Genomic DNA, 22,853 nt, shown 5'->3' on the forward strand with positions numbered 1-22,853 from the left:
CCTGGGATCCTGATGGAGCTCCTGAAAAGGGCCGACGCGATGGGCATGACGTCTCCTGACGGCAACTTCCGTGCCTATCGACAAAGGCTGGGTGAACCATGGGGCCAGATTCGAGGCCGGGCTGTTTGGAATTGCGGCGACGGAAGTGGGGGACGTTGGAGCGGGTGATATAGGGCGTGTTATGATACAACAGGGGGCCCCAAAACGGAAATGAAATCGCGGAATCTGGTCGGAGACGTCTTGTGCATGGTTGGTGGAGTACAACGGTCTGAAGGGAAGAGAAGGTAAGGGAAGCGCATGGCAGGTAGTTAGCCAGCCACGAATCTCGAAGGCGGGTGAATATGACTGAGTGCTGGAAGTAACAACAAAAGCCGAAGTCTCGATGGCTAAGCTTTCCTGAGCTGATGGATCCATAGGTCACCGTCGTCGATCAGCGGTGGTGAGATGGACCCGTGTCGCACCCGATCAACCACCAACCAACGTAGGCTCATGAGGCTATCGAGGTGTGATGCTCGACGTTGGCTTCAGAGGACCAGAGCATACTCCGTAGGGTGGACTTCGGATCAAGACTCGTACCGAGGAGCGTGGCTTGTCTATGGCCGAACCTTAATTAGATGAAAGCCATCCTTGGGGACCCCTTGCGGATCTGCTCATCCTCCAATCAAGCGCTTTGATCCCCCACAGTCCAATCGACCTTCTCGTCACACCCAGTGCAACGGTTCGGTCTCGCATCGTAATAGAATAGACTACTCCGTGTTCGCTACCGACATTCGAGACAAGGTAGTATTCCGGCTTCTTACCAGCCGCATCCGACTCGATATAGCATTCCGCGCGCTTGTTTAGCCAACTTTGAAATGCCAGCTCAGTCAATGACAACGTAGGCTGAGTTGCGACAACGGCTGGCAGCGGAATATGACCGACTCTACACCCATTCCAGTCTGCGATGAACAGGGAGATCCTTGGCTCAGGCGCAGGTTTCCAACATCTTGTCCAAAACACCCTTCAACGTATCGTTCTCCAAAGCTGCGGCAACTCGCTCCTTGTCGCCCAGCTGCTTGTTCACTTGATCATCCTGGTTATGACTGTTCTCCTTGCAGGTTACGTCAACTCGGTAGTTGGGCGGCAGAGCCTGCTCAAGTCGTACCCGCACTCCAAGGCCGATGACCGTAGCCAGCGAGCAGTGTGTGATTGTGGGCGTGATTTCAACGGCCACTTGGACGATGGTATTGGCATCAGGAACACCCAAAGAAGGAGAAGGAGTGATGTGAATGTCGGACAAGTTGATGACCGACAGCTGACCCAGGGAGACGGGGTGCTCTGGATCCGAAATTGTTGAAATCAAGTCTACCGAGTATTAGCTTTGGTTCGCCATATGCAGACTCCATATTCAAGGCAATGAAACAACCAGGAGAGGGTCATCTGAACTGCCATTTCTCAAACAGCCCAGCGAGTTACCCCCTGTCGGAGTGGGGTAGAGACACCGCCTGATTGAGGGTCGATTGATTGTTGATACACAAAGGGCTAGGGTTCAAGACTTGCCGTAAATCTCTTGCTCATCGATAGCCTCAGGCGCAAACTCATCATGCCAGTCATTCCCACGAGGCCATGTCGCCAACCCTTGACCACAGAATGGGCTTGACAGATATGATGGCTTGGCAAAGATCAGTTCGTCGTATTTGGATTCCGGACCCCGACGTGGCTCAGCTTTCTTCTGCCGGGTAGGGAGCTGGGAGGCGCTCAGAATGGTTGGGTTCGCATTGTCCAAGGTCGCCATCGTGATGGTTTGGTTTGGTTAGGGCAGGGGCCACAAACTGACTCGGTAAGGATACGTGATGGTCCCGACGGAAAATGCGTTGGCTGAAGAGATGAGGTAGTGGAGATGATGACAGCAGCTAGCTGAAGCCTTGATGATCTGGTTGATGACGGACAAGGGTCGTTGATGCGGATGGGTAAGGGGATTGGAGAGCAAAGTTCAGAGAGGGGGAGATTTGATCTGGTGACGCCACATTTGATCAGCCAGCGGCCTGAGGCGCAGCACGGACCAAGGGTCAGGTCTTCTCCAACAATTGCTAGCAACCAATCAAGTCGCGAGAACCGTGAGCGTCCCATGAATATCATGTCGTTGGGTCCCAAGAATGGATGCCATGCCATGCATTCAGGGGCAATGCCTCGCGTTCCAAGGATTGTAGCCCAGGATGTCATCGAGAGATAGTAACTTTTTACGTTCCATCAACGATATCCAACGGTCGAAGTATGCATGAACTGTGATCCGAATTGTGAGTGTCTCTGGAATGTATGAGATGTGACGACCGCTAACTTTGAACTATGCGCGGGTTCGGGTTGATCAATGCTCCCGACTTCTAAATGATCGCTTAGGTTGGTGAGCTAGATTGGCCGGAGGAGCTAATAGCTACAGTAGTACAGATAGTACTGTAGGCTTCGTCCAGCCGCCTTCTCTAGGGGAAAGACCAGACAGCGGGGTGGTTCGTGCAATATTTGGATCATCCCTTGTTGGGTGTCCCGGCCGAGAAGGCTTCTGGAATCTCCGTCGAAGGGCTGAAGAGAGTGCCGGCACCCTTGCATGGAACGCGCCCCGAAGCCGCGTGGAAGCCCATCTTTGATGCGATAGGGCGGCTCACCACGCGTGGCGGTTGACCATGGCGTGCGATCCATCGCAAGCGACCTCGGGGACACTTCTCAAACGGGACAAATCTAGGACTGTTGGATTTACGCCGGATGCATCCCGAAGCATGTTTTGCCGCAGTGCGTCCCAAGTGCCGACACGACGATCATGGACTCTGCCGGATTCTCCACGGCCCGATTCGAGTGGGCACGAGAAAACGTGTCAGATTGACTTTGATGCCCGCTGGTGACGCCCTCGAAGGATCGATTCGTTCCTCACATTACGTATTGAGAACTGACAAACGCAATGGGGCAAATGTTGGTTCGTATAGATGGCGAGATTTGAAAGAGTAGCTCTGAGTAGCCCCCGAGGCTCAATTATGAGTTCTTTCTCATGCGCACTGTCTAGTAGCGACAGGGTGAAGCCAGTGACGGGTTGTCGCTCGCCAATGACAAGCTGAAGCGACACGGTTGCCGAGCATTCCCCATTTGCCCACATAGGCGACGGTGATCGAGTGAGACGCGGTCGGGGTAATGCTTCACCGACACAAGCAGCCGGGGGCGAGGCTTCATCGCTCTCTAGAGAAGGGGCAGGTGGAGTGTCGCTTCATCCTCACATCGGTCTCTGTCAGTCAGCCAGGCCCAGACCCAGGAGCACCGCGCGCCAGGCCACTGAAACCACCATTGTGTGAACGACATCTTGGTTACTGCAATTGATTCGAGCGGCGAATCGTTGTCGGCCCGGCCACACACACGTCGGGGAACTTGAGCCTCGGCACATTTCCACATCCATGTCGCGCCAACTCTGACAGGTGGGCGGCATGTGACATCGACCTAGGTGGTTTTAGCCGCGCAAGTATCTGCACTCACTCCCCTGGCCCATTTCGCTTCAATCAAGTTGCAGGCGGCACACGAGATTGATTTGGCTGGTTGCTTGCCTGCCCTTCCGTTCCGTTCCAGGACTAGAGATTGGTTAAAGTGCGCCGGCTCCTGACCGTCGCCACATCCAAAGCTTTCTTGCTTAACCGACCGTCAGAAAGGCCGCTAACCAGAGAAAGGTCTGAGCGGGAGGGATGGTTCAGGGATCGATCGTCGCTCTGCCTGGGTACCTGAGCCATTCAGGCAAGGGCTCTGCCCAGCCGTATTTCGATACAGATGCCGGAAGCCACCGATGTTGAGGCTGGCTGCTGGTCCTGGGCTCTGATGTGAGTCCTGGAGCCAGGCACAATCTGATTGGTGTGGAGAGAAAGATGAAAGGAGGCAAGCCCACAATCAAGACTCTGGAGTTCGCCATGATTTCTCCTGGGAAGGCGGAGAGGGCCGCAAACTCCCGTTCTCGGGTCAGTCGCAAAGCTTGGCTGGAACCTGATTGGGCATTAGTGTGAGCCGTTAATTGTGGGCATTGCCGTGTAAGTGACTTGAGTCTGGGGTATGCTCACCGACTGGAAGCTTGGTTACTTGGCAGCTGGATTGGAATGTAGCAGTTGTGATCAATGAAACTGATCAAGTTTTTGGAGCTACAGGGTGTGTATTGCTCCTTGACAACTGCAAGCAACCGTATTCTCAACTTGACTTGGACATGTCGTATCGAGGGAGGAAGATAACAATGGTGGTTGGTGCGTGAGACCGTTGCGGCGGAAATCAGGACCTGCACGCTAGATCTCCACGCGGCCATTCTGCAAGACGACAAGAAAGTGAGATTGACATCTCATTTTGTCAAGTCTCAACCATGATCATGCAGCCCACCTGGCCTGGAGAAGTGGCGGGAATGGAACGGCTTGGCGAGAATCATTCGACAATCCATCCATGAGATGTGCCCCAAATACAGGCCACGGAAGGCCCCTTGCGCCAAGACCCGGTGTCGTTGGGGATCTGTGGATATGGATTGATCCAGCAAGAGCAATGATTGTTGACACTGCGTTTGGATCGAGCTACTGCAGGTCTGGATAAGAACCGTTAGCATCGTCTTGGGTCATGGGGATGCAACCAGGGTGACCACTGGACCTCACAAGAAGATCAGCAAGGAGAAGAAGACGTCTGGATGGAGTGGAGCTAGTTTGGCCGTGGTGTCGGTAACTGGGGCAGGGTTCTGCCGGCTAAGATGGCGGGACATCTCGACATGAAAGCGCGAAGATGGAGAGAGGGCGAACAGAAATCCCTGGGCACTCCCAAAGAGGCAGATGATTGACCGACCAGGGGCTGGTAGGACCCTTGTTGGATGCTCCCATGTCGATGAGGGGAGGGAGGGAGGGGGGTTCGGTGAAGCTGGTGACGTCGCAGGTGCGAATCTAGAGAGCCTTCTGGGCCCGGAGTTTAGACGCTGGCTGATGGCGATGCTGAGTGTTCGTGCAGAGTTTGAAGGCATGGATGTCCAAGGTGAAGTTGGAGTTGGTCGTCAGTGGACGACGTGCAACAATCGCCACAGGCAGGCCAAATTGAGATGCCGGGATACCTCCTTCCGTGGGCAAAACAACAACCTAGACCCAGCATTCAGCATTATTCAGCACAAAAGAGCCGAGGCACAACCTCCTAATGCCAGGGATGTAGTTTCTAATAATGGCTGTTTCTATAATGGAGCAATTATTATCTCCCTGAAGTGCAATAGACGGACGGAACAATCATGGAAGTTCATATCCGCCTGTTATGACGATATGCGTCTATTCATATATGCTATGGGTCCCACGAGATACGGACGGCATTCGTCATTTAACAGGGCTTCCATTTCAAGCCCTGGTGGGGTGGAGCGGTCCTAGATGTATTCTCCGACACAGCACGAAACCCTTTGCCCACCAAACTCGACAGACCCATCGTCCTGATTCAATGCTCCATGCCAAGGACCCCCTCTTCCCTTCCCTTCCCTTCTGGCAGGCGGAAGAGCCCGAGCTCTGGCCGGATACGCCCCGGGCTGCCCTGCATGCATCACTGCCCTACCTGGTGACCATGTACGCTGCGCTGCGCTCGCTGCTGCACCAGTTGCTGTGCTGTACAGTAGATTGCGAGGCCTGCGGTGGGCCTCACCAATTGTCCATCCGCTGACGATGGTTTCAAGACCATTTCCCGGGTTTGAAGCTGGGAGAACCTGACCGGCCAGTCAGGACCAAGAACTACTTTAAACGGAATAGCAGGGAGCGTCGTAGAGATGGACGAATGCAGTTTAGCAACAATCTGTATGTAGAATACAGGATCAGGGCACAGACGCCAGCCTTACCGCGTATTCATTCACTCACTCACCTTGAATTGACCACGTCGTCGAGATGGGGGCGCCAATAGATACCTGATACGGCCGGGGCGCACACAACGGCGAACCCGGAACTCGATGGCGGAGTCGGTCCGCATCTTGACTCGACGGGAGGTTAGGGTTTCTGCCGGCCGCCGCAACTCGCTCGTGTTGACAGCCTGGGCCAGGTCAAACAACTTACCTCAAATGAACGGGTAGGACGTAGACGCGGAACTACATACATACAGCACAAGGCCAAGCCCAAGGGGAAGACGGGAGCACCCCCGGACAGTGTCAGTAAAATGCCGCCGCCCCTCAGCCCTAATTGCGACTTCTCCAAGTGGTGAGGTGCATGCTGCAACCAGCCATGCGGCATCCGCATGCCTTTTGCCTTTGGTCCGCCTATCGTGAAAGGTGACTGGAAAGGACGGGAAGGTGCGAAGCGACGCGGTAGATGCTTGGACGGCCACAAGGAAGCTGGTCTGGGCAGGCGCGGAGAGAGGCAGGGCCTTGGAAGGCACGCCGCCGAATTAGGAAGGAAACAATTCTCTGGTGTATCCAGAAAGCGTACCACAAGACACAATCTCCATACAACCACCATCATTCATCATCATTGACATGGTGACAGTGCGAGAGAGGGGCAACATGCACCGTCGCGCCAAAACGGCCTTGGATAGCTAGCTCTAGCTCTCTCTGCCAGCAAGCAGCGCAGTCTAGTACCTGTCCACCAATGCCTGTCACCCACACACACCCACACCAGACGGGATGATCCCCCTCCCCCTCCTGCAACCTCCCAAACTTCCGAGCCTGATGGGTCTTGCGCGCTCAACGCGATCAGTCCGTAACGTCCAACCCCGGCTTGGATCGAGTCTCGATAGACGGTCCTTCACACCCCTTGGTCAGAGTCTCGGACACCCGTTTCATCCAAAGTTGGAAGGGAGCTCCCCTCCCGAGCCCAAATGCCGTCGCAACGGAATACACACGCGACTCTTCCGTCCGGACAATACTTTTGCTTTTGTGCGCTGACTGGACTGGACTGACGGTGCGAACTACTCGGTCGGGCTCGCCATAATTACGGCGGACAGTGCTACTTGTGTCATCATCGCTTGGGAACCCACGCCGTCGCCGTCGTGCGCCCGTAGAGCTCGATTCGTCATCTCGTGCCTTTTGCTGGGCCAATGCGAATGTCATCGTCTGCTTAAACTACATGGACCCAGCCTAGGCTCCGTGGATTCCGCGAAAGTCTCCCCGGCTCTTGGTCTTGTCTCTCTGCTGGACAATTAAACCACCACCACCACCACGCCGCCGCCCTCCACAATCCACAGCCCAGGACCCGGAAACGCCAGAGGAACCCACCGCCCACATTTCACGTCTTGTCTTGTCTTGCCCTGGGTCAGGTTGCCTGCGACACCTAGGCTACTTACGCACGCCGCTCACTCGGACCGGTGCCCACGACCGGCCCTGGGGGCTTTGGCTCTGGGACATTCGCCGCCCCATCACCATCCACGTTGGTTCTGGGCCTTCATCCCACACCCGCACGCCGCTTTCCTTTACCTGCATCTCCCTCCCCTGTCTCGCCCCTGTCCAAGCCCTGCTTGTCGCCCTGTCGTGATCCCAAGCAACCCCAGCCCGAAGACCATCCACCATCTGTTCTCCTCCCAGCCTAGAGGACTGACGGTCAGGTAAGTGTTCGACTTGCTAGCTACCTAGCCAGGTCAAGGCTCTCTCAGTCTCAAAAGGCCAAGCTCCAAGCTCCAGGGTCACGACCCCCAGCGACCTCCCATCCATGTGCACTCTGCCGCCCTGCTCCGGACAAAGTCAAAAGTAAAAGCCACACACGGCGTCCCAAAACACCCGACTCTGCGGTTCAGTTAAAGACGCCCATCTCGCTGCCCCGACACGCCCCGGCCGTCCGATAATACGTCTCCCTCTCTTCCACCTTTGGCACATCTGTACAGCACCCTATCCTCGCCCAGCGCATCTCGCATCGTTGCGCTCAACATCTCCAGTGTGTCCTCTGCATTGCAACTGCAAGGACTGACTGCAGTTTCATCGTCGAGCCGACCCCGACATTTTACGCTTACCGTTGCTTTTGTCGCCCACTGTCACCCACTGTCACGACTGGTCCGTCCCGCGAGCCTCTCCACCCCGCCGTGATCATACTCTACTCTACCCTACCATTCATTCATTGCGCGCGACCTTGAAAGAGTACCTACCACTTGATCAATCCTCGCTTTACGACCCTGTCGCTTTTCTCTTCCTTCGCATTGCGCGCCGATTTCATGTTGGCCGCTATTGCCATTACGATTTGACGTTCTTCGAGGCCGTGACCTCAGAACCGCGCCGTCTGCCATGTCCGACAACGACCCCTCCGTTCGCCGCATTCTACCACAAAACTCCCAGATGAATTCCTTTTCGTTTGCGCCTCAGCAGTATACGCAGCGCGAGACTCAAAAGAGTGCGTTGCGATTCTCGATTTAAAAGACGTTGTTGCATGGGATCTAACATTTGCGTACAGACTATGTCTTTGTAGACGAGCACAACCGCCACAAGCGGTTGAAAGGTAAACGGCACCCTACGTCCCCTCAGACATTCCCATGTCTTTCTGTGCATGCTAAAACATTGGTTGTAGTTATGAGAGCTTGCGAAGGTTGCCGGAGACGAAAGATTAAATGCGATGCCGCGACGACGAATACTTGGCCATGCTCTGCCTGCATTAGGCTGAAGCTTCATTGTGTGCGCCCGAACGGTTTCGACGGTGCTAACGACTCGACGACTTATGACACGACGCCCATGAACCCATCTGATCAATATCAGCAAATGTCTATGCAGCAACAGGTGTTAAACCCAGGCCCCAAGCCCATGTACGCAACTCAATCGGCCTACCCCGATGCAAGCGGCGCTCCCTACCAGGCTGTTCCGTATGAACAGCAACCGGGAAGCCTACATTATGCAGCCGTTCCGCCTCCTGCTCCTATGATGGAACAGCCATATGCGAGCCAGAACGTGTTTCCTACGCCACCGATGCAACAGGCTCAGCAGCAGCCATCACCGGAGGCATATTCCCCAGGAGAGTATCAGCATCATGATCTCGCAGATCTGCTTGGGACACTGAAGGTCAATGAGACGGGAACAGGTGAGAATTGTTTATCTTGAGAGGATGACATATTGGGAGGTCCCTAACATGATTACGCAGCACCATATCTCAGGAACAAGGCATCGTTCCGGCGAGAAGAGCAACCAGCCATTGAAGATTCTGAAGATTATACCAGTGCTCTCCCGCCGTTGATGCCTGCGCCAGGCCTCAAGATTCGCATCCCGCCTGAGTTGATGCCAGATGAGGAGACAGCACTGCACTACTTCGATCTTTACTTCAGCCATGTACATCCATACGTGCCCGTGTTGTGCAAAACCATATTTTATCAGCAGTGGAACACGGATCGAGAAGCGATATCACCATTGATACTCGAAGCCATCTTTGCGATTGGTGGACGGTTGGCGGAGGAGCCGACTGAAGGCCAGCAATGGCTGGCATTGGCCTCTCGTAAGCGATTCCGTTCCCTGCTTATTCTGAACGATGGATACGAGCTTACACCTCTTAGGGCATGCGGATTCTTTCATGGATGTGCCTAGATTGAGCACTCTCCAAGCTCTGCTGATGATTCTCAAGGCTCGCGAAGCCGCCCCCAAACGAGGATACTACTATCGGTCTTGGATGACGGTTGTGCAGTGTGTGCAGATGGGGAAAGACCTGGGTCTCGACGAACACTATGAAGATCATCAGGCAGGCCACTCTTGCGATTTCGGCCCGGCAGAGTGTCAGCTTCGAACTCGCATTTGGCAGGTTGTCTTTGTTTGCGAGGTGATGGTTGGAGCTCCTCAGGGTGAGTATTGGTGAATTCGAAGCGCCCAGGATGATGGCTAACAAGCTCTTTAGGCCGGCATGATCACGCCGTCAACGTTGACTCGGTGGACTTGTCTCCTACTAGGCCAATCCCTGGCTGTGATGACTCTGAGTATCATGTGTCGCGCAATTTCACTTACTTTGCCCAAGTGGTACGGACCATAGCCACAATGAGCAAGGTCTACCAGAGACTCCGGAGGCGCAAAGAATGGGGCATCGATCCCGAATTCCAGCAGCTGGGTCAAAGCTTCAACACATGGCTGACGGAGTTGCCTGCAGAGCTGGCTGTGTCGTTTCCCCAGGATGGATCGCCGCCTTGGATCCCGTCGCACTTCCTTGGAAACATGCATGCCTATTACTACCTCGCACTGATTCTTTTCCATCGACCCATCCTGTCGTTCCTCGACCCCAACTCGCCAGATGGACAATGGAAACGCCACATGATGATTTGCTACAGCTCAGCAAAGGCTCTCTGCCGGCTGCAAGAGGCCACCCTCAACACCTTTGGACTCACTGGTCTCCAGTGTATGCAAAGAGGCTTCAGCTTTTCTCTCTACAGCGGTCTATCGTGCATTGTCATTCATCTGGTATGGAAGCTCTAGACTGGCACCAGGCTGTATACTGACTCATCTTGACAGGTTGCGATTGTATCTCCCGATCCCGATTTCAACACGGATGCGCGTGAATTCTTCACAAGACATATGAGAGTCTTGGAGAAGGTAATGGAGGCATGGTCTATGCCAGAGCTGGAGAAGCAGATCAATGCCCTGCGAGAGGCGTTTTCTGCAGATGTCCGGAAGCCGTTTGTGCTCAAGCCAACGTTTCCGTACGGGAGCCCTCACCCGTCCAGCCACTCTAGTCCACCGCGAGCCTCGGAACCCTACCGGCCAGTCATCCGTCGATCAGGATCCATAGATCAGCACCTGGATACGCACGGTGCCCAACAAGTCAGTTATACCAGCCATCCCATCACACCTCCCATATCCGCGGGCCCTGTGGACAGCAAAAGTGACTCCCCAGCTGTACAGTCGCTCGTCATGATGGCGCAAGGAACCCAGGCTCCGGGCATGCCCCAGAGTATGCCGCTTACGGATCAGCCTGGATGGAATCCGTCAAGAATTTTTGAGTAGGTTATCGACGCCCTGGCAGAAGGCCTGCCAGTGTTTGGATTGCATGTGCTAACAGACTCACAGACAATGGAACACGACTTTTGGTACGCCTACTCATTCACAGACCACTACCACCCCACCTCAGACCAGCCCTCTTAACGCTTCGTCCTCAGGTGCTACGGAAGTCCCTACCATTCAGGATATCCATGCGGTCCAGGCTTCTCTACCGAGTGGATCGCAGCAATTGTCGCCGTCACAATATTCAACCGCCCCTGTGCCGAATTTCGTCACACCGGCCATGTGGCAGGAGTCTGTTGCTTCGGTTTACGAGGGAGGGATAAACAAGCGTCCCTGGGACTACGACGGTCCGGTACTGAAGCGACATTGAAGGAGGAAAGATGAGGGCTACTGATTAAGCCACACACACACGGAGGCGACATCCCCATAAGGCTGGACCTCACTGGGCGAATAATCCCTCTTGCGACCTGACGTTGGAGCATTGCGCGGACCATGGCTTGCTGGCGCAGCAGCCAGTTTTCTTTTGTTGGCGTTGGAGTGGGGGAGGGTTTCAAACCTCCCCGGCACATTCCTTTTGGGGGACGTCCCCTGAACACGTGTCTTTTGTATGATGATGATGGATGGTACCGAGTCAGAAGTGGAGGATGGCGTCTGTATCTGGGATTGTGAAAGACTTGTGAATAGTTGTGCTGGTTTGGATTTGATGGGGGCATTAACGAGCTATGATGGGGGCGTTTGATTTTCGAACCCACCATGATGACCTGATGGGCGAGAACAAAAAGGGACCTCTTTTTTCCGGCCGGATACGCAACATCAATGTATTAATACCTGTCTTTTTGGTGAAGCGGGGGGGGATCTCGAGGGGAACCTGGACGGCAGGAAAAGGTCTCGGGAGCAATGGACTTGACATTATCGGATGCAACACGAATACCAAAGTTGCGTGTAATCAGCGGCTATTGTGCAGAGTGTGAACCTGGTAAATGAATGTGCGTGACAAAACATGGAGACAGTGTTGATTCGGAGTCTGTAGCGTAAATGAAAAGCTGGTTGAATGAATTTGCCAACTGCGGATGACGGTAGAGTTAGTAGAGATGAAGATATTCGAGGCCGCACAGGTACAGTGACAGACACACAAGAGCCGAGAAACACCAGGTGAGGTGTGATTGTCAGGCTCTTGTTCTCATGACATGGCGTCTGGATGGCGTTGAATTAAACTCATTCAAGGGCTGCCAAGGAGCCGCTAAACCCCGCGCGAGATGCGAGGTGGTAGTGCAAGGAAGACGTCAGAATAGCTGCGGAACAGTGCTCGTTATCATGTATTCCCGCCATGGGCTTCCTTATCCTTTGATATTGAGAAATAAGAGGGTAGCCCAACAGGGTGCCTAGATTTGGTTAGATTCTCTCGTATTGTGATTTTGACGTGCTTGACCCTCCCCTCGCTTCCAATGGAGGAGTTGAAATAAGAGTCATAGTGATGATACTAGCGGCCTTTTCCCACCAAGCGTCAAGCCAGTCTTGGCGAGCACGCAATAACCCCCGTCCATCTCGTCCCCTATAACCTCGCCTGCCCCGGGTCTGGCAGCCTCTGCGCGATTTCTCAACCTTTCATGCGTTGAAAGCGGCACTTGCATCTTTTGCCGATAAACTACAACACCATGACGAATCACGATCGTGGATGTGTGCCTGTGGAGAGGCTCGGGAGCACCGTGCGGCAGAACTGGCACATGGGGTTCACCTCGTTCGGGGGTCCGCCTGTGCACTTTAAGATTGTGGGCCATTCGTCAAGATCGAGGGTGAGGGAGTTACTGACTTGGTTGTGTAGTTTTATGACAAGTTCACGGTCAAGCTGCAGTGGCTGGATGAGCAAGTGGTGAGTTGATTTACCATGTCTTGAATAGGGTCGTGGATGTTGACAGAGTTGGACAGTATCAGGAGCTTTTCAGCGTGTGCCAGGCCCTTTCCGGGCCGGCGAGCACAAAGATGCACTATTGTATCAATTTGATTCATGATGGGTTCTGGTCTGCGATACTGGGCTTCTTCATCTGGAGGTATGCTTGCTCTACACTTGAAGTCCTTGTTGCTGGAAATGAGAGACAACAAGCTCACTTTTTGGTATAGTCTTCCTGGAGCCATCGGCATGTACGCCCTCTCCATCGGCGTCTCCAACATTGGCGAATCCCTGCCCCGTCAAGTCTATGCTCTTCTCTCCGGTCTCAACGCCGCAACCGTCGGCATCATCGTGCTCGCGGCGGTGCAGCTGTCGCAAAAGGCCATTACGGACCGCATGACGCGTGTAGTCGTCTTCTTGAGTGCCTCAGCAGGCATGCTATACAATGCGCTCTGGTACTTTCCCGTGCTCATGGTGCTTTGCGGAGTTGCAACTGTTATTCATGATTATCGATGGTTGCACGGTCCTGTGAAGAAGATTGCTTCCTTGGTTAAGAGACAGAGGAGAAGAGAAGAAGAGGCGGCTATCGAGATGCCAAATAGCGAGTCTGTTCGTGTCGATCAAGGAACATCAACAGAGGCGGGAGAACCAGCTGCTTCGCGACGGAGCAACACTTCTGCCAGAGACCAAGACCGCACATCTCAGGAGGCATCTATGCTGTCTACCGCCGAAGAACCACGAGTCATCCCCCAAGGCCGAATCCTCAACATGTCATGGAAGCTGGGTTTGTTTATCATCGGCCTCTTCTTCACCAGCTTCATTGTCGTCATGGTCCTGCGCGGCACCATCCCCGACATGCCACTTCTCTACAGCCTCTTTGCCAACATGTACCTCGCAGGCACCATTATCTTTGGCGGTGGCCCTGTTGTTATCCCGCTGCTGCGTGAGTATGTCGTTGCTGAGGGCTGGGTGAGCCCTAGAGATTTCCTCATCGGCCTTGCGCTAATCCAAGCGTTTCCGGGTCCTAACTTTAACTTTGCAGTCTACCTCGGAAGTCTGACCGCCATCAATGGCGGGTATAGTTCTGTGGCGGGTGCTCTCATTGGATTTATTGGCATCTTTTTCCCAGGGCTGGTGCTCGTCCACGGGACGATGGGTCTCTGGAGTACCATCCGACAATGGCGATGGGTCAAGGCTGCGGTTCGAGGCGTGAACGCGGCTGCAGTCGGTCTCATTTACACGGCGGTGTATAGGCTGTGGCAGATTGGGTACATTGATGAGGGCTATCGCAACGGGACCAGTCTGGCGGTTGAGCCTTGGTGGGTTGTGACGACGGCCACGAGCTTCTTTGGGAGTATGTGGCTGGGTGTGAGCCCACCGGTTGCTATCGTGACTGGCGGTGCTATGGGAATGGTTTGGTATGGTATAGTGACGTCTTAAATACACGACGTAGTTTGTCGGTGGTGATACATGGGGCAGGGCTGTACAAAACCGGCGAAGAAGTACAAAGGGGTGTCTTGTCTAGGCCTTGTTCGCTCTCTTGTCAATCCGCTCCTTGATAGAATCCCAGATCCACCCATCAACCTTGTCCGTCTTCTTTTCATACCTCACCTTCCTCTGCCGCTTGTCCTGGACGTAGAACTTGCCGACAGCGCGGAACATGTACCAGCGACGCTTGGCGTTCTCCTCGGTCGTGTCACGCACGTAGTTGACGAGGCCAAAGCGACGGCGCACGGGAGATAGATCGCCGGCCTGAATGCTGCTGTACCGGGGCTTGGAGATGGCGCTCATGGTGGTGAGAGTGAGAGGCGTCGAGGGCGGGAGGGCGCGGACGAAGCGCTCAAGGATGGTGCGCGAGGCGCGAGCGTATGGGGGTAGGTGGATGTGGATGTGGGTGACAAAGGGGGATGTTGTGTAGGCCACAAAGAATATGGGGATGATACCGCAGAGGACGACTGGTTTGTGTTAGTGTCCCGTGATACATGTGATATCTCATGGTGAAGACATGAGACGAGGAGTGAGTGAGTGACATACCACTTGCAGTCTCCCACTCGGGCTTGTCAGCTTTGATGTAGCTCGGTGCAACTATGAAACAAAAGAATGCTCCGATAAATAGGGTCGTGATCTTGACCATGGCCAGAAACGTTGTGCGTCCTGTGCCGGCATGATAGATGATGAGCTTCTCAGGGAGCTCTAACTTGAGCGTCAGTACACTCCTCGACACTGCTCATTCGGGTTTACGTACCAAATTCCTTGTTATTTTTTGAAGCTGCTCTGGCTTGTCGCTTAAGCTCATCCTCTATCCGACTTGCCTTTTGAGCTGGAGTGACAGGCTTGGCGTAGCATCGCCGTTGAGATTGCTGTAGAGATTTCTGCAGTGATCGGCGGAGGGAACGGGTGAGAGAGATGGGCTGGAAGGGCACTGTTTGGCGAGATAGAGGTACCAATTGGCTTGGCTTTAGCCTTGGTAGCGCTGTTCTTAGCTGTATCATGGTGATTGATTGTGTGATTGGTGTTTTTGACGTGTGAGAGGCTCATGTGGACAAAGTCGAAAAAGATCCCGGTTGGGAAGGACGCGGCTCGGGACGTGATGGGGCTACGACATATTGGCACATGGCAACCAAATATTGACACCACACACATGGTGATTCATGAGACATTCAAAATGCATTCATTGTTTATGATCAGTGAGTTCGTGAATATCATCAGAGCTTGCTCCTCTCTGCTAGTCAAACGACATTCTTCTCAAGCCACTCAACCCACTGCTCCTTGGTCCATCCCGAGCTGACGTCCTGCACCACGCCGTCATACACGGCAGTCGGTGTGACGTGCACGCCAATCAGACGGTTCATCTTGGTGATGACCTTGAGATCGTTTGTGACCTGGTTCCCCGCATTCAGCGCTCCGTCCTCGCCCGGCTGCGAGGCGATCTCGAGCAGCTTGTACACCTCCTCCTCGTCCACGCCCACCTTGGCGGCCACCTTGGCGAGCCGGCGGTAGGTGGCATTGCGCGTCTCGTTGACCACGTTGACGTCGAAGAAGGAGGTCTGCTCGTCGAACAGAGCGGCACTGAAGTCCCAGAAGCGCTCGGGGGCCAGGCGCTGCACGGCGAGACCGGCCTCGTGCATGAGGGTCGAGGACGGGTGCCAAGGCTGGATCTGCTGTCGGAAGATAAAGACCAGGCTAGACGCCCAGGCCGGGTTGGCCTCGATGGCCGGGATGACGGCGGACCGAAGGATTCGGAAGATCTTGGCAGAGAAGGGGCAGCAGTAGTCGAGGTAGAACTCGAGCGTGTGAGTCGTGTGAGCTACGGCAGAGGGGGCCGATGGAGGGGCCGCGAATTGGAGCTTGTGCCCGGCGAACTTGGGAGGGAGTGCCATCTTTGTCAGACTTGAGAGAGTTTTACTTGGGTGAGATGTTGATTATCGAGGTATCGCTGAGGTTATATTCAGGTCAATCGGAGGACAATGATGTCAGCGCTCGCTGAGATCACGAAACTGATAAGGTGCCTTAGTCAGCGCCAGTCAGTCTTTACTCATGGATATGAGCATTGTCTCAGCGCTACCTATCTCATTGGCACTCTATTTAAGCATGGAATACAAGACTTCTTCTAAATATGAATTCAACATCAAGGGTGTGTGAGATGCGGCAGTTGACAATGTCCGCGCGCCTGGATGACATGCTCGCCGATCACGGCAGTCATCAATGAGTGAGTGACCAGGGTATGGTTATCAACTGGACATTCAAGTCCATTGAAGATAACAATTATCAGAAAATATCGTCACCGACAGAAATGCGTTCCGAAGTTCGCCTTCCTGCATATGTAGCATGCAAAGGGCCAAATGCATCAATGCTGCAGCAGCGCATAGAAGTGATCGATTGATCCTTGGCTGTAGCCTCCTCACCTCGGCTCACCGAATACGCTGAGCCAAGACAATCAAGGTCGACCGGCGTATTCTCCCCCGCACGAGATACGGAATGTAGCCCCTCCGTCTCAGTTCCATCGATGGAATCTTGTCAACGTGACCTTTCCCCCCCGGTTGAGGAGAAACGCATCTAGATGAGTCCTCCTTGTTTCATACGTAAGACGTCAGATCCACCTTCAATTTTTTTTTATCTTTTCATCAAGTGATCAAATACTAGGGGCGTAAAAACAACATGGTTTATTTATGGAGTTAGCCACGGAGGTCCTCCGAGGCCAACGCCGCCCGGCCCTCAACTGTGCCTCGACCCGGACGTTCACCGGCCGCCGGGAGCCGACGGGGTGTTTACGGGGGAGGGCAGGTTACGGAGGAGGGGGTCGTTGTGGCGGTACAAAGACAGCTCGTACCATCTCCCGTATATACCCGCAGGCAGAGAGTGCGCCGGCGGCGAACCAACCAAGTTCACCTTAGGTAAGTCAAGAACAGGTACTTCGTGTGGTGTACCCCTGAGCCATGTGGTGGGCTCCATCATCACGCGGGCAAAACCGGGGTCGCAGCTTCCGATTGCCTCTAGTTTCATACTGTAGCCCCCAGTTGCCCAGCTTCCAAGCCAAGGTGCAAGGGCAGGTACGGCCGGGCGGCGGTGGTGAGGAGGCCCTGCCCCCCGGGTTTCGCTAGCCCGTAACTGTAAGGTTCATGATTGCTTTGCCCACTCATAACCCGGCGTTTTTAACTTTTCCTCCGCAACCCTTTTGTCTTTTAAGCTTGATCCAACGGCCTAAGATCTATTTGTTCTTTTATCTACAACCTTTCCCCCTCTTCAATTTATTTCCATCATAGGCATTGAACTACCTTGACCTGCTCAATTTCTGATTCTGAACGTGGACTGCTTCGCTTGTCAAGTAGCACAGGCCGGCGAGTTCTTCTCTCCATCACCGGACGACATCTCCACTACGGCGGCATCATAACTTGAACAAGCATTCACCATGATCTGCCTCTCCAAAGCGGACGAGTCGTTCTACCGACACCTCACCTGGAACCAGAGCCCTTCGCCTCTGGCCGCCTCTCACACCACGCGCCAGGACCTCAATGGCATCTCCAACCTGCGCGAGCATGTTGATGCTGACCAGGATGATGGGAGCGGTGGCAGTAGCGGGTCACTCCTAGGTGCATGTGATGACAGTAATCAATCTGGGAATCAAGCTTCCGAGCCCGAGAAGGGTTCTCCCAACGATGCGGGACGACTGTCCCGTATCTCGGGTACGTAGATCTTTTCCTTGTCTCTCCCTTCAACACCATCAAACCTCGATCCACCCACCTCTTGTCATGTATACTGACAAGCCTAGGACTGTCCTCGCGTCTAAAGACGGTCGCTGGTGGTGATGACCACAGCCGTCTTCCTCGAGGCGCTCTCTCGTCATGTGCCTCGCACATTTGGAGCTGGACCATCTGGGTCCTCTCTGTCCTTGTTGTCTCGACGATTCTCTCGTCCTGGAACTCGCCCTCGCCCTCGCCCGTTGCCAAAGCCCCGTCGCCCAAGCCTCAGGAGTCACTGGTTGCCGACCACTTCTCTACCCTCCGCAAGCGAAACACTTGCGCCAAGGGTGGCGTTGACAAGGAAGACTACAACCTTCCTCTTCACGTCGGAGCTCTCTTCATCATCCTGTTTGTCTCGACGCTGGGCTGCGCATTTCCTATTCTGGCCACCAAGTTCCCAGGCCTGAGAATCCCAAGCCGCTTCTTCTTTGCCGTGCGCCACTTTGGTACCGGCGTTCTCATCGCTACAGCTTTTGTTCATCTGCTCCCCACGGCCTTCATCTCTCTCGGTGACCCATGCCTCAGCAGCTTCTGGAACCAGGACTACCCTGCTATGCCAGGCGCCATTGCTCTTGCGGCCATCTTTCTCGTCACTGTGATTGAGATGGTCTTTCACCCTTCACGACATGTTCCACCTGTTGAAATTACGTCCACCAACAGCAACAACCAGCAGGCACACGCCGGTCGTGGGTGCATGGGAAGCGTAGGCATGCTTCCTATCCGTGATATGGGGCCCCTTCGTGGACGATCCTCAAGCATCGGACAAGGCCTGTCTGTTCTCAACAGCAGAGATGAGAGAGTGCAGATGCAAAACCTCGAAGAAGAGGCTTGCGAAGACGACGACAACGCTCAGTCAGGAAGAAAACATCTCGAGGAGACGAGCCTCGAGTCCCTACAGATGCCAGCTCTATCCCCAGAGCAGCAGCAGCGCAAGGAGCTTCTCCAGTGCGTGCTGCTCGAACTTGGTATCCTCTTCCACAGCGTCTTTATCGGCATGGCCCTCAGCGTGTCGATTGGAAACGAGTTTATCATTCTGCTTATCGCCATTGTGTTTCACCAGACTTTTGAGGGTCTGGCTCTCGGATCTCGAATTGCAGCCATCAAGTGGCCTGAAGGCAAGCTTCAGCCTTGGTTCATGGCGCTTGCATACGGATGCACTACTCCCCTCGGACAGGCCATTGGTCTTGCTACCCACATGCTCTATAGCCCTGACTCCGAGGTTGGTCTCATCGTTGTTGGAGTCATGAATGCCATCTCGGCTGGACTTCTCACGTTTGCGTCCCTTGTCGAGCTGCTTTCCGAGGACTTCCTCAGCGATGAGAGCTGGCGCTTCCTGCGTGGCCGCAAGCGTGTCTATGCCTGCCTGCTCGTGTTCTTCGGGGCTTTCTTTATGAGTCTCGTCGGCGCTTGGGCTTAAAGAGTGCCCTACTCAACACCTCCGCATACTAGTAGTCCACACGCCATCCCAGTCAATTTCACACAGTTGGTGGACTTTATGCGCTAGGATGTTGATTGATTGTTTGTGATGGGAAAGATGGCTACTTTCTTTCGAGTTTGAGTTGTTTCCCTCCAATTTGTCGGGATACAGCTCTAGTCGACCTATGTTTTGTGCGTTCATTTAAGGCCTTTTATCAATAGATGAGGCACTACCTATATGCCCGGAAAACCTTGGCATTTTATATGCCACTATTCACTTCTAGTGCAGTCACCGTACTGCCCCTTAAACGATTTAACTTGGTATTTATAGATAGATATCTATATAGCTAGAAACACGATCTTTACATTCATCCTGGTCCAAGCATGTGCAACGAGGATACTCTGGACAATAGTGTTCCAACAGTGAGTGGCTAGCATACAGATATTGCAAACTACATCCAAGACCAACCAGTTTTGCTTATTTTCTGTTTTCTTTCTTTCAACTGCATCGCTATGACACGGTATTCTTGCTCACAATACCTCTAGCAAACTCCCCAAACGTGAGGTGCTGCGCAATGTCCACCTCCTCACCCAAGTTGGGCTGAGTAAAGACGGCCAGGGTGTTTCGCGCCACCTTTCCGTCGCTCACACTGGGCCTCACACCCCTAACAAAGTGCGGCACGGCCTTGAAACGGCCAGCGGTGATGCGCTCAAGGGCCTCGCCAGTCTGGAACGCGATGCAGTCTCGTGGGATCTTGACCTGGACGGTCTCGCCAGTGCGTGACTTGATGTACAGTCCAGCGGAGGGGTCAGGGGATGAGGGGAGTTCCTCGAGGGGGGGCAGGGAGGCGCCGTTTAGGCTCGTGCCCTCGGGAACAGCAGGGCTGGTCTTGTGCTCGTCGATGAACATGGCAGATGTAAGACCGGTCAAGCAGCCGTGGTCAAGGTGCGTAGCACACCAGTCATCCTCATCGCCTCCATTGGCAGCGGGATCTGCCTCCTGGGGGTAGTAATGCAGCAGGCGTGCTTTGGTGGTGCTCGACGAGCTCACAACATGCTCAAGATATCCCTTAGGATATCCGGGGATGTCCTGCTGGGCGAAGCGATCACAGGCACGAGCGACAAGAACAGCAACATCAATGATGAGACGGCACAGGGTCGTCACGGAGGGCTTAAATCCCGGAAGGATCTCCTCTCGAGGCCAGACGTTGGTGGCAAGATATTCGGGAAAGGTGTCGATAGAGAACTCGGAGGTTGGGACGGCACACTCGAGGGTAGGGTCGACGTAGAAGGCGCAGTTGGCATAGTAAGAGCCCTTGAAGGTGTCGACCTGGCCGTTCTTAAGAGTCTCCTTTCCAAGAGACCAACCGGTCAGATACTTTGAGCGGGAGTTCTCAAGCTTTTCTATGAAGAATTAGAATGAGTTGAAGAGCTGTGGTTCTTATCTTACCGAGCTCATCCTTGGGGAGGTTGCCAAGATATGAGGCGTAAGAGAGGGCCTGGTGTCTAAGTTCGGGGAATTCTTGAGGAACGTCCTTGACGACGAGGATTCCCAGAGAGTCTGGGCCAAAAGCCTCTTGCAGGGTCTCAAAGGGGATGTTGCCTTTTACTCGTGTCAGTTTTATCATGAAGACGGATAAGAGCCGTCATAAGCTGGTGGGGTACATACCATCTTTGAGGTCCTGGAGTGAAACAGTGACAGCTTTTGCTTGAGAGGCCATGATGAATCAGAGTATAATCAACTTCTAGCTTCAAATCAATGTGAGATATAATTGAGAATCAATTTACATGTAGTTACCTCAGTTTCTATTATATACCTGCTCCAAGCAATCACCGGCAGATGCAAAGCTGCGGGGAGGTGGGCTTACGTAAAAATACACCTTCCCAAAGCGACAACCCTCCGTGTGGAGCTCGCCGCCTCCCGAGCGCACCTCTAACATCGTATCGCAGAGCCTCACCACCCAAATCAACCACCCGACGCCAACCGCCGAGTACGGCATTGTTATCTCATCATGGTCAAACCATTGACCTTCAAAGGCGACAAGAAGCAGAAGAAGCGCAAGCGAACAGACGCCGAAAAGGCAGCTCGCGACGACATCGAGGCCGGACCGTCGGATGTACAAAGGAAGACTGAGGATGAGGTAGAGGGCGATGATAGCTGGGTGTCGGCCGAGGCCACGGGGGACGTCATTGGGCCTGTCATGATTGTGCTCCCGACGGATACACCTTCTGCGTTGGCTTGCGACCCCTCAGGGACGGTGTTTACGCTACCGATCGAGAATATTGTTGATGGAAATGCGGCGACGGCTGAGCCTCATGATGTGCGACAGGTTTGGGTCGCGAACCGCGTTTCTGGGACAGAGAGCTTTCGGTTCAAGGGGCATCATGGGAGGTGAGTTATTGTTACCCCTGTACAAAGACGGCTCTTTACTTACACGGCGTGATAGGTATCTCTCTTGCGACAAAATCGGATCGCTGTCTGCGACATCAGAAGCAGTATCGCCCCTCGAGTCCTTCAACGTCATCCCGACGGCAGACACACCAGGAACATTTCAGCTCCAGACGCTTCGAGATACCCTCCTGACCATAAAACCTAGCACCAAGGCATCCAAGTCTGGCAAAGCTGCAGCCGCCGAGGTCCGTGGAGACGCGGACGTCATCTCGTTCAACACAACCTTCCGGATCAGAATGCAGGCGCGCTTCAAGCCCAAGCTACGCGCGTCAAAGGAGGAGAAGGCCCTCGCCAAGATTAGCCGTCGGGAGCTGGAGGAGGCGGCTGGGCGGAGGTTGGATGAGGATGAGGTGCGAAAGCTGAAGAGGGCGAGGAGGGAGGGTGATTATCATGAACGGTTGTTGGAGTTGAAGGTCAAGAGCAAGCATGACAAGTTTGGCTGAAAAGGTGTAAGGAGACCGCAGAAGAGTCTAAAGCAGGTCATTGGCCTTTCAAGAGCTGTACTGCTAGGGATTGGGTGAGTCTGCCACCTGACACTGCTCTGGAAAAAAGCTGACGGTCCTCTGGCACTGCCCGCTAACCACCTCCCGACCAATGCCTTATACCCCCCAATACCAAACGCATCTAATGTAAACTGCCAAGAGGTTTTACGGTATGGCGGTAGCTGCAGCTACAGACCGCCGGTTTTCCCAATGACTGGTGGGGGGTATGTTCGAGTCCATCCGCCCCCATGGGCCCCGCTGGTGGGCGGCCCTGGCCAACATACCTTTTTGCTATTTTGCCGGGTGGTCATGTTATTGTAGACCTTGTGTGATATATTTTTGTATTTTTGGGGGGCTTGATGGTGGTGTTGGGGGAGGTTTTTGGGTTGGTGGTTAGCGGTGGGATGTGAAGCTGGTGATGCATGCACGAGGGGGAATTTTTGGTGTTGAGGTACATAAAACAAAATACTCGCGACAATACCAAACCAGCCTTTTTGTTTTTATT

The 22,853-nt window shown here is 54.0% G+C and overlaps 6 protein-coding genes across 6 annotated transcripts; 4 read left to right on the forward strand and 2 right to left on the reverse strand.

The window, feature by feature from the left end:
* Positions 1-8,191: 8,191 nt before the first annotated feature.
* NECHADRAFT_31542 (uncharacterized protein) lies at positions 8,192-11,240 on the forward strand (the record flags this gene model as incomplete). The annotated part of the gene is made up of 8 exons (XM_003053862.1): positions 8,192-8,297; positions 8,358-8,402; positions 8,472-8,975; positions 9,036-9,383; positions 9,442-9,733; positions 9,829-10,330; positions 10,382-10,869; positions 10,937-11,240. The coding sequence occupies 8 exons, from the start codon at positions 8,192-8,194 to the stop codon at positions 11,238-11,240; spliced, it is 2,589 nt and encodes an 862-aa protein (XP_003053908.1).
* A 1,285-nt stretch (positions 11,241-12,525) lies between these two features.
* NECHADRAFT_32022 (uncharacterized protein) lies at positions 12,526-14,198 on the forward strand (the record flags this gene model as incomplete). Its single annotated transcript, XM_003053863.1, has 4 exons — positions 12,526-12,639; positions 12,693-12,740; positions 12,797-12,918; positions 12,989-14,198. 4 exons carry the CDS (start codon positions 12,526-12,528, stop codon positions 14,196-14,198), a joined length of 1,494 nt encoding a protein of 497 aa, XP_003053909.1.
* A 1,188-nt stretch (positions 14,199-15,386) lies between these two features.
* Positions 15,387-16,164, reverse strand: NECHADRAFT_102405 (uncharacterized protein). Its single transcript, XM_003054576.1, has one exon. It carries the CDS (start codon positions 16,136-16,138, stop codon positions 15,488-15,490), a length of 651 nt encoding a protein of 216 aa, XP_003054622.1. The 5' UTR covers positions 16,139-16,164; the 3' UTR covers positions 15,387-15,487.
* A 1,263-nt stretch (positions 16,165-17,427) lies between these two features.
* On the forward strand, positions 17,428-19,762 carry NECHADRAFT_65938 (uncharacterized protein). Its single transcript, XM_003053864.1, has 2 exons — positions 17,428-17,919; positions 18,006-19,762. Exons 1-2 carry the CDS (start codon positions 17,668-17,670, stop codon positions 19,413-19,415), a joined length of 1,662 nt encoding a protein of 553 aa, XP_003053910.1. The 5' UTR covers positions 17,428-17,667; the 3' UTR covers positions 19,416-19,762.
* A 163-nt stretch (positions 19,763-19,925) lies between these two features.
* NECHADRAFT_75535 (uncharacterized protein) lies at positions 19,926-21,135 on the reverse strand (the record flags this gene model as incomplete). The annotated part of the gene is made up of 3 exons (XM_003054577.1): positions 19,926-20,818; positions 20,865-21,017; positions 21,084-21,135. The coding sequence occupies 3 exons, from the start codon at positions 21,133-21,135 to the stop codon at positions 19,926-19,928; spliced, it is 1,098 nt and encodes a 365-aa protein (XP_003054623.1).
* A 291-nt stretch (positions 21,136-21,426) lies between these two features.
* NECHADRAFT_75536 (uncharacterized protein) lies at positions 21,427-22,309 on the forward strand (the record flags this gene model as incomplete). Its single annotated transcript, XM_003053865.1, has 2 exons — positions 21,427-21,806; positions 21,862-22,309. 2 exons carry the CDS (start codon positions 21,427-21,429, stop codon positions 22,307-22,309), a joined length of 828 nt encoding a protein of 275 aa, XP_003053911.1.
* Between the last annotated feature and the right edge of the window lie 544 nt (positions 22,310-22,853).

This window comes from Fusarium vanettenii (genome assembly GCF_000151355.1).
Source record: "Fusarium vanettenii 77-13-4 chromosome 1 genomic scaffold NECHAsca_1_chr1_3_0, whole genome shotgun sequence".
NCBI lineage: Eukaryota > Fungi > Ascomycota > Sordariomycetes > Hypocreales > Nectriaceae > Fusarium > Fusarium vanettenii.